The sequence below is a fragment of the Lemur catta genome, chromosome 15, assembly GCF_020740605.2.
Source record: "Lemur catta isolate mLemCat1 chromosome 15, mLemCat1.pri, whole genome shotgun sequence".
NCBI lineage: Eukaryota > Metazoa > Chordata > Mammalia > Primates > Lemuridae > Lemur > Lemur catta.
In genome coordinates this window covers 24,162,012-24,172,723 of record NC_059142.1, presented here as the reverse complement: position 1 = coordinate 24,172,723, position 10,712 = coordinate 24,162,012, and the positions used below count along the sequence as shown (strand labels likewise).

The window sequence follows — 10,712 nt, the reverse complement described above, 5'->3', positions numbered from 1 at the left end:
TTCATTCCATTGATGCGTTGGCTGAGGTCACAGGAGAACGTACTCTCCAGGTTGGTCTGGCTCTTCTGAAACTGGAGGACATCCTACTGCCACTTGCCATAGTTCCTCTGCAGGGCCTTTAACTGTTGTGCAGGACTCTGATGCACCTGTCACCTGTGGTGACCATTAGTCCCTAAAACCTCCTTTTCATGCTGGTACGGCTTGTCAATACTCTCCAGCCGAGAGCTGTGGCTGGACTGGATTTTGCTGAGCTGCCCTTGTCGTGTTTCCAGCTCTCCCTGGAACTCATTCTTGTCCAACTGCATGGTGCCTCTCTCTGAGGCCACCCAGCTGCCTTCCAGCTCCTGATCCACGTCTGCAGAGTCCTGCTCGAAGGAGACAATGACACAGGCCACCAGGGCAGCTCACACGAGGGTTGGGGACTTCATGCCGCGAAACTTGTTTCCCAATCCCATCGTCTCAAAATTAGGGCTGAGAATCTCCCCAATAGTTTGAGATTTAAATAATCATTTCTGTAAGTGGCATAGCAAATGTTAGGTGCTTCCACATCACATCAGAAAAGTTACATTTCTCATTACTCCCCAGAGAAGCCTTTTTTATTTGATTCCTAGCAAGAGAGGATTTTTTCCCCTTTGACAGAATTACTAATGACACCTATAAAAGTGTTTCTTCGGCAAAGCAGGAAACCCATTCTGCAGGTGAATATGAATTCCCCCTGTGGAAGATGCAGAGATTCACTCTTTTCAAGAAATAAAGGGGGAGAAGAAGGCAAGGTCTTCCAACCTCCCAAATAGAGAAGACACAGAAAGGCAGAATGGAAGGGAGAGAGGTTTACAATTTTAAGTTAGACAGATGTAGGAAGGTTATAGAACAAAGAGCGAACACAAATCAAATTGGTCTGCAGAGATCACAAATGAAAAGGATAAAACAAAATCAGTGTCCCCACACTGTGGATCGATCTCTTGACCTCTCAGAGCCTCAGTTTTCTCATCTTTAAAATAAGAATAATGATATCTACCTAAGTTTTTGCAAGGATTAAAGGAGACTTTACATGAAACTCATGCAATATAGCGCCTGGCACATTAAGGAACTAGCCCTCTCCTTCCAGCCCCTAGCAGAAAGAAGAGAAGACCCCTTAAGGAGATGAATCAGAAGTCATTGTATTAATGTCTCTTTGAGGAACCCAGGAGCACGGGTCCTGAGATTTAGAAGGAACTAACGCAGCCTAAAGAAATGATTTCCCCGTGACTGTGCTATTCCCCTTTTGGGAGTGTTTCCATAGAAGGCGGAAATCCTCCTACCAGCCTGTTAGGATCAAGCCTGTCTTCCCTGAAAATTTTTTTTATTTTCTTTCTTTTTCCTGAATGTGTATATTTTCTATACCAATATACAGTCATCCCTCGGTATCTTCAGGGGATTAGTTTCAGGGTCTCCCGTGGATACCAAAACCCACAGATGCTCAAGTCCCCACTATCAGATGGGCAGTATTTGTGTATAACCTACGCACATCCTCCCATATACTTTAAATCATCTCTAGATTACTTACAATACCTAATACAATGTAAATGCTATGTACATAATTGTTACACTGTATTATTTTTTGTGTTATTTTTTATTGTTTTCTTTTCCCCAGGTATTTTCCATCTGTGGTTGGTTGAATCTGCAGATGTGGAACCCATGGATACAGAGGAACTTACTGTATCTAAAAATGAAACTATTTAAAAAGTAAAAACATGCAATCACAAATTTCTCTCCCAATTCCCACATCTTTTTCCACTTTCCCGTCTGCTAAACTCGGTGGGAACCCAAGAGGAGAGGAGTTTGGAAGGGAGAGCAGGCGAGACAAGTGCTCGGATCTGTGAAAAGGGTGAGTGTGGACTGCAGCCCGGGACCGGGGACGTGGTCGCGTCCTCAGCCACCAGGAAGAACTGTGGGTTTTTTCATCCCCTCGGCTCAACTCGCTTCCTTGATCCCAGGCTCTGCTTGCTTGGCTGTTGACCTCCTAGGAGGAAAATACCCACGTCAATGGGAGTGTTATGGAAGGTTCTGGATTGAGGTGGGATCAGGGGAGAAGGACAGCTCTGCATGAACTGGTATATGAAGAAACAGATTCCCTCTCATCTGGAGAGTGAAATGGGGGAGGCAGATGCTGCACGAGAGCAGAAAAACAGCCCTGGGATCTAGAAGTCGCACCATAAACCATAGCCCCCCTCGCCTGTCATCTACTCTGGCTCTGGCGCCCACCCAGAAACCTAGAGAAACCTCAGCTGGAAAGTCAAGTAAGCAGGTACCAGCTGTCTGGCCCCAGGATAAAAAAGGGAAGTTGTGTGAAAAGAGGAGAGAAGAAAAAACAAAGTCTCATGTTATGCAACAGGTGAAGTCCCACATTGCCCCACTCCGAGGATTCCATGCCGTCATTTGTACCTCCGGGTGCAAGCCTCCCGCGGCCTTCCTGGAGAGCTGCTTCCTGGAACCGACCCCTTCCCTTTGGATTTGCTGAGGGGCAGGAGGGCTGGGGAGAGGGTTCCGTGGCGAGGGAGGAGACCCAGGTTCTGGCCCTAACCTTGCCCTCTCACCAGTAACCAAACGCACACAGGCCATGCTCCGCTCTGCACTGCATCTGACAAGTGAGAGGATGGGCTCTCTCCTAGATAGGAGCCCAAGGCCCCTCCGAGCACCGCAGAAGTGTCAAGAAGAGGCATAATTCCTGTGGGTCCCGTACCCGGCTGGCACCTCAGCCCGCGTCCTCCGCTGCCGAAGCAGAACCTCCTCTCCTCCCTGCAATTCATCTCCCAGGAACCGGTCCACCTCACCCCGGGTTTCTCCTGTAGGGAAGTTTGGCTCACGCTCTAGAATGTTCCGTTCCCTTCTGCGCTAAGCTGTAGGGGGTCATTATCAGAGACTGTGCAGTTGGTGGTTGTGTTAGTTTCCTATTGCTCCTGTAACAAGTCACCACCAACTCGGTGTCTTGAAACAGCACACATGTATTCTCTTACAGTTCTGGAGGCCGGTTTCGCTGGGCTGCCCTCCCTCCGAGGCTGGAGGAAAGGAACAATTCCCTGGCCTCTGCCAGCTTCCAGAGCTGCATTCGAGTAACGCTTGGCTCATGGCCTCTGCCTCCACCTTCAAAGCCAGCAGCACAGCACTTTGCTTCGGTCGCCACATTGCTGCCTTCTCTTCTGTCCTCAAATCTCCCTCTGCCTCACTCTTCTAAGGCCACTCAGGGCCTGACGACATCACCAGGGTAATCTCTCCATCTCAAGACCCTTAGGGGACACGTTGGCAAAGTCCCATTTTCCAGATAAGGTGACATGTTCTGGGGGTTATCATGTGGGCATCTGGGGGACCATTATTCAGCTACCGCAGTGAACTTACCTTGTCTCGGGCCTGAGGACCATCATTCTCTCTCCCACCCCACTTGCTCAGAAGAGCATTGTGTCTCTCTCTCCAAATCCACACTTTAACCTTCCAGGCCACCCAACACCCCGTCCCTTCTCTTTCTTTAGGCCCCGAGAGCATTCCAGGACAGCTCCATCAGTGGAACATTCCACAATGATAGACAGTTCTAAATCAGTGCTGTCCAACAGGGTGGACACAAGGCACCTGTGGCTATGGAGCACTCTAAATGTGGCTAGTGTGGCTCAGGAACTGAATTTTAGATGTTATTTAATTTTAATTAGATTTAATTGACATTTAAATAGCCACTCCAGCCACTGGCTAACATTGGGCAGCTCAGACCTAGGCAGATGAAAGCAGAAGGTAAGGCCAGGCAGGCTCTTTGCTGCTAGTCTCTCCTCACACCTGTTTTGGATCAACAATGCCCCAACCTCCTCCTCTCAGTCCCTCTAGAATCTGAAGGAGGTTTCTCCGGGGGCTCTGGGATGATGGGGCTGGCTACGGGCAGTACAGGAAGGGCTGCTGGTTGTTGGCCCCTGAGGGGTGCAGGGCCCCAATTCTGCTTTTGCTAAGGACTAAGAACATCCAAACAACCTTCAAGGTAGTCTCTGCCTGTCCTTCTTATCCAGTAGGTCCCTTTTTGGGGATTGAAGAGTTACTAAGTATATGTGACTTTCAGTTACTCCTGCAACATTTCCGAACCAAACCAGACATTGCATCCTTCTATCCTGGTGATGACAACTCACATCTGCTTTGGGCTTTAGAGTGCTGATCCATTATCTAACTAGCCTGGTCCTTATCACAGCCCCTATGGAAGCTGCGCCTGTTGCAAGTAAAAAGGCTGAAGCTCAGAGAGGGAAGGGGAGAATCTTCCAGGTGCCCGGCCCCATGACGGGTGCTTTACACATCACCTCACAACAGCCCTTCAAAGTGATTAATATTATCCCCCTTTTACAGGTATAAAAATTGAGGTCCAGTAAGGCAAGGTGACTGTCCTACTGTTCTCTTGCTAATGAGATGATGAAGTCACTTTTCTGACTCTGAACTACTTCCGCTTCCCCCGTCCCGTGCTGCTTCCTTTGTTTACCACTTGCCATGAGATGTGGAAATGCCAGCCCTTCACCACACTGTTATCCTTCAGACCATCCCTCCGTGGAGTGCCCCGAGCAGACCCACAAGCCTCAGCAAGTCACCTCGCCTCTCTGTGCCTGTTTCCTCATCTGTGAAACTGGAGGCAACAGTCCCTATTCCACAAGAGTGTTAAAATCCTTGTTGAATGTGTGAAGTAGGATCATGAGGGGGTTTAGCCCGAGCATGTATGAAGGACTCAGTAACTTTTCCTTCCTATTGTTTTTGGAAACTGTAGTTTGTCCCTCCTAATAGTGCTAGGCAATTTCTTTTACCCTAAGTTAAATTAAAATGACAAAGCAGTGGTCTACCTTTGTTTAAAAAGTTTTATTATGAAAACACACGGAATCAACTGCATCGTTCCATCTACCCACAATAGCAGAGAAACAGTGATGGTGGGCCGTCCCCATGGGGGACATGTGTCCCTTGGCAAAACAAACATAAATAATGGAAATAACACCCAATACAATAACATAGCACATGATAAAGATTAAATTAAGAGAAGGGAGAGGCACTACTGAGAGGAGTCGCGAGTGTGGAGAAGGTGCATCTCACTGAGAAGCATCCAGGCTTGGGTGACCTTCCCTGAAGACTTCTGTCCCCTGAGCCCAGAACAGCTCAGTTCAGCTCCAAGTCATCCATGTACTCCTGGACCCAGGGCTCACTGGGGTTGGCGCAGACTTGCCTGCCCCTTTTGGTCTGGAATCTGTAGATGAAGGAGGGAACAGATTAGAATCCCATGGGACCTGTGAGAGCATGTGGGACTATCCCTAGCCTGTGGTAGGCATCTTCCTCTGCTTAAGCGTGGTGGCTGGGGTGGCACTGGAACCAGACTCCCTGGAACTTCCACCCACTGGATTTAGCTGTGGCCCTAGGGCTTGCCCAGATTAGGAACTACTGGGTGTTGCAATCGACATAAATAGATCTCTCATTCCCTACCCACTCTAGAAATGACTTTCCCACATGTTTTTCTAGCATGGTTTAAGAAATCGGCTCCTATCGCATGTGACCGTGTTGACTTTAGTTGGGTTCCTGGCCTCTGGATAACTTCCTTTCCAGGAACCCCCATCTTCTGCTTTGGCTGCCACCCAGCCACTTTCCCCTAGTCACTCAAAAAGTGACTTCATGACCTGTTTCCTTACAGCCCCCTGGGAAGGCTTCAGCCCTGAGAACTGCCTCCCCACTGCTTGGTCACCCCAAACGGGCTCCCCTTTTCCATCCCGCTCTACTCCTTGCCTCCCAGGGCAGCCCAGGTGGATACTCACACCACGGCTGGCTTGGAGCAGAGGCTGCTGGTCTCGAAGTAATCCGTCACAAAATTTCGAGGAAGCTTCCGCAGGGTGTAAGAGAAGCAGCAGGCGGTGGGAGGGTCTGAGCCCACTGGAAGGAAAGGCTGGGGTGAGGTGGAAGCTCTCTATGGGCGCTGCTCATTTTGGCTTCTAGTTGTAAATATTCATCGAGCACCTCTAGGAACCTACCAGAACCCCAAATATGATCTCTTGTATCCTTTCCCACCTACCCTGAGTGGGAGTCTTATTCTCAATAGTGGATCCTCAGAGAAGAGCAAGAAAGAATTCTATAGGATTGGAACTGGATTGAATCTCAGAACATATCTCGCTCCCTTTATATTACAGGTGAGGAAGGGGAATAAGGGTTACTTAGACAAGTCATTAGCAGCAGAGCCAACTCAACAGTCTCGCTTCTAACCCATCCTTTTCCTCTACTGGTTGCTAGTTCTTAAGAAAACAGGACAGGAACTTGAATGTCATTGAATATCTATGAGACTCTACATTTAACAGCAAAATACTTGGAATTCTTCCCAGCTCCCTTCTGTCCCATCCCTAGACCCCACTAGCCCCCACTAGAAAAGTGGACTTTGACTACATCTTGACTCTAAAGGAACAGTTGGAAGAGTCAACTTACTGGGTGCCGAGAGCGCTGGGGAGCAGAAGGCAGCCGCTAGCACGAGGAGAGAGAGGACAGTCACGCAGAACTTCATGGTCTTGGTGGCGGAGAGGTTTCCCCAGAGCTGAGAGTGCAGAAGTCAGGAGCTGCAGAACCCGGCTGTGTTCTGTGCTGATGTTGGGTTGGGAAGCTCTCTTTATAGGGACGCTGTGGCCTGGGCCGAATGTGGGGGCACAGGGAGATGAGTGGAATTTCCAGGGTAGAGATGATGTCACAGCACCTCTAAGGAAACTGAAGCTAGCTGAGTGAGGAGTTGCTCTCAGCTTCTCTTCCCCAGGGTGATGTCACCACAGAGGAAAGATGAGGGAGGTGGAGAGCGGCACGCTAGAGGGAAGTGGTACGACCAAAAGCAATAACCGAGACTGGGGAGAGGTTTGCAAACCCCAGAGGAAAAGATGAAGCGTTCACACCTGCTAGAAGTGTCTTAGAGACAAGAGCCATTCTGCTCTTGGCGGGCGGGTGGCCCCTCCAGGTGCTGGAGGCTTCACGTCAGTCTTTCCAGGTTGGGCCACAAGCCTGACCCCAAGAAGAAAGGGGGAGCCAGGACTCCCCTGTCCCATTCCTGTGCCTCCTTCTGCTGGGCTGAGGGATTTGAGTGCCCTGTATGCTTCCTTGGGCAGAAAGAGTCCAGCACTGGAGGTGCAGAGGGACCCGGCAGGGTGATTCAGGATCATTTATAACTTCTTATTGGCCATTTTTTATGTGCCTGGCACTGGGAAAGCTGCCTTACACATATCTAATCCTGCTATAACCCTGTTCAGGGGTGTGATTAATCCCATTTTACAGATAGGGCAACTGAGGATCAGAGAGCACTTCACCGATGAGCTCAGTGCTGGTAAGGGGCACTTCTGAGATTTGAACTGAGATTAATCTGACTCTAAAGTCCATTTTACTTCCATGCCATGGTCTCCAGAACAAACATAGAGTGTGACCACATGGAGCACCAGGGGCTATTCCACACACAGATTCATTGTAGGACTTCATTCAAGAAAAGAATTGGGTTAGTCTGTCCCAGAACAAGGAGGGGATGGAAAGAAAGAAAGATTTCAGGATATTTTATTGGACTGATAAGAGAACAGGAGAAAGAAATCAGTAAGAATCCAGTTTGGAAGATCCTGATAAAGAATGTTCCTCTAGTATAAAAATGGGACTGGATACCTACCAATGAGTTTATCTATATCACAGAAAAACTGTGCAATCTAAGCACATGGGTGTCTCTCATCCAGTCCATAGGGGATGCCTTGGTTCATGCAAAGCCCTGGCCGGGGACCTGCATAGAAGGTGAAGCTTACAAAGGCCCAGAATACGGGAGTCTGTGAAGTAGGGCAAATGCAGGGAATGAGTATGATTGCAATGAGATCTCTACCCACCTGCTCACCCCTAATCCCACATGGCTACCTGCTGTGCTCTGAGAAAGCAAAAAGAAGTGCAAAGAGGAAGCCAGAGTATCTGGGAGCCATAGAAGTCAGAGCAGCATCCTGGGGGTACTTCAGGATCATTAAATAAAGTCCAAGGTCATCCTACCTCAGCACTTCCCCCTTACCCCTGCCCCCAACACAAGCTGTACTTCTTTCCTTCTTCTGTTCTTTCTGTCCTCTCCCTTTTCTTTCTATGGCTCTTGCCTCAAATGTTCTGACCTTCACCGAGACCCTCACCCCTAGCTCTGATGATCTGTGTTCCCTGATATCACATGTGCTAGTGTCTCTCCTGGTCGACGCAGTTTCATCTTCACACATCAAAGATCTTGCTTTAACGGCAGGAGGATGTGTCTTGTGTTCCCTGGATCCACACAGACTTCATCATCCAGGGCATTGCAATCCAACCCAACTTGCTATTCATCTGCTGTTTGTGAGGGTGGACAGAGCTGAACGAAGCCCCATCGCTGCCCTCAGGGAGTTCTTAGTCTAGTGATGGTGGGGGAATAAGCTAAGTGTCAAGTCTGAGGAGGAGACACAGTGTCAGGCAGCCTGAGGATGGAGAAGGTTACCCCTCAGGCTGCAGGTGAGCAGAGTTCCAGGGTAAGTCTAAATGCCACTCTGTGCTCAGGAGAAGCCTCCGTGTCAATGAGCGGGCTGGGTTGCTCTTCACTGGGGGGGGGGGACGATTAGGAAGATACTTGCTCTGGGGCACCAGGAGAACGATGATAGGTAACATGGGTGGTTAGTCTGCACTGAGCCCCACAATGAGTTCGTCTGTTGACTTTTGCTTCCTAGGTCTTTGGCTTATGGAGGTAAAATGTTTTGTGCATGAGGGTCCCAGTAATAACACTGTGTTTGCACCAGTGAAATTTCACAAGAGTAAAAGGGACTTGTATCAATTTGTTTAGCCAAATTACTTGCCCCCAAGATTTATGCACTGATGCCATTTCTAAGTAATAGCCAACAGAGAATGATGACAAATGATTTTCAAATACATGACAAAACAGGTGGTTATCTTTCCAGAGAAACTTCCCTGACTTCTCTCCCAGGTAGATTCTGCTTCCTCTTCTGTGCTCCTGTAGCCTCCCAAGCTACTTCCATCATATCACCTATCACATATCTATTTATTGTCTCTCCCACTAGAAAGTGAGCTCCTTGATGCAGAAACTGTGGTATGCTTATCTCTGTGTATACAACAGGTGTGCAATAAATGCGTGTTTAATAAGTGCCCAGAGGCAGCTCAAACTACCAGTTGGGTGGAAGGGGGTGTGAAGGGTAACAGGGACTCAAGATGTGAACCCCTATTTATAGGCAAATGAGCAAACCAAGGAAGAATGAGGAAGGTGTTCTGACATTCCACCAAAATGTGATTCCTTAGCCCTGACAGGGTGGCAAGTCCCCTCCTCCCCCGCCCTCCACCCACACGCCCAGTGGCTTTGTCATAATGGATGCTATTCTTGGACTCAACTCTTTCCAGCTCAGGGGTGCGAGAAGGGTCATCGAAGGTCAACCATGGTTCCAGGGAGCTGCACGTGCTTTTGAAGGGTCGCCCCCTCACTCCCGAGCAGGGACCTTCATTTCCCCTCCCTCGTGGTCATACAGAGGTTTCTCCCCTTCCACACCCTGGACTGCCACTGTTTTCACAGCTCCACGGTGGGCATTTTCACATCTGTCTTGTCACGTTGTCCTCAACCTCTCCAGGCTGCGGGCAGGACCAGCAGCCACAGCAGTAACGTGACCTTGCAAAGGTCCTGGTACTTATCCCCTCGGCATAGCCTCAGCCCGTGGTTTTATCTGACCCCAGTCTGTCTTGCCATTGCACAGATTAGGAAAGCGACACCTACGGGAGTTAAAAGACTGGATCAAGGGCACCCAGGGCTTGTGTCAAGACCCAAGGTCAACTCCCATTTCAGAAATCACCAGGCTTCCTTGACAGGTGTGACCTGTGAGATTACACACGGAGGGACGTACTCTCTGATAACAGACTAGCAGAAGAGATTACAAACCAACGAGGAGCAGGAAGGAGAGGTGGGCAATCCAGACATCCCAGCCTCTCCTCGGACAGTGCTGAGATTCATGAGCGTCGGGGAGACCACTGGGGTTGAGGCCAAGAGTGCGAGCCTCTAGGAGGAAAATGCCTGCATCTAGAGAATTCCTTGAAGGCAAACGTTGAGACTGGAAAGCCCAAGTGAGCTGGAACATACAGTCATTTTGCTGAGATAAGAAACCAAGACAAGGTTAATCCTGTGGTTTTGCCAATACGGTATCCAAGTCACTTTGGGGAAATGGGAGTAGAAGTTGAATTATGGGTTGAAGAAACAAGTACACAAGGATGCGGGGCGCAGGGCTCTCCAGGATGGAATCTGTAGGACAGGGAGCTGGTTGAAATAGCTTGTTGGGGACTGCCACACGCTGACCAATGTGCCAGCCTGCCCCACTCTCCTCACAGTGGAAACTGACCTCGGTCACCTGCCACCGCCTGCTCTTTGGCTGTCAAGGGTGGAGGGCAGGGCCTTTGGCACGCTGAACTCCAGAGAGAGGGGTAAAGCCTCACCAGTACGGTGTGATCAAGAAACCCCCAGTATTCCTTATGAAGCCTCTTCCTTCAGACAGTGCTTTCATACTTGTTTCTGGCCTCTTTCCAGGCAGGTTACAGGGAACATTCCAGCGCAAAAAGAAAATAATTCAGCAAAGCTTTATTGAGTCCCTACTATGTGATGGGCAGCATGTCAGATACTGGGGGCATGTGCTTTAGATGATGACAGTGAAGTGTCAAGAAAGGCTCCCCAAAAATGGGAGTCATGA

At 49.2% G+C, this 10,712-nt stretch overlaps 1 protein-coding gene across 1 annotated transcript; it reads right to left on the bottom strand.

Annotated features, from left to right (window-relative positions):
* Window positions 1-4,836: 4,836 nt before the first annotated feature.
* Window positions 4,837-6,768, bottom strand: LOC123620359 (C-C motif chemokine 4). The gene is made up of 3 exons (XM_045525523.1): window positions 6,448-6,768; window positions 5,790-5,904; window positions 4,837-5,230 (listed from the first exon to the last, which is right to left on the bottom strand). Exons 1-3 carry the CDS (start codon window positions 6,521-6,523, stop codon window positions 5,143-5,145), a joined length of 279 nt encoding a protein of 92 aa, XP_045381479.1. The 5' UTR covers window positions 6,524-6,768; the 3' UTR covers window positions 4,837-5,142.
* Window positions 6,769-10,712: the final 3,944 nt, after the last annotated feature.

Bases quoted from the DNA above. Each gene is read 5' to 3' on its own strand.
- LOC123620359 (XM_045525523.1), bottom strand. From the start codon at position 6,523: ATGAAGTTCTGCGTGACTGTCCTCTCTCTCCTCGTGCTAGCGGCTGCC. The intron at 5,905-6,447 runs GTAAGTTGACTC...CTTTCCTTCCAG, and splicing joins CCCAGCGCTCTCGGCACCCA to TGGGCTCAGACCCTCCCACC. The intron at 5,231-5,789 runs GTGAGTATCCAC...CTTCATCTACAG, and splicing joins TGCTCCAAGCCAGCCGTGGT to ATTCCAGACCAAAAGGGGCA.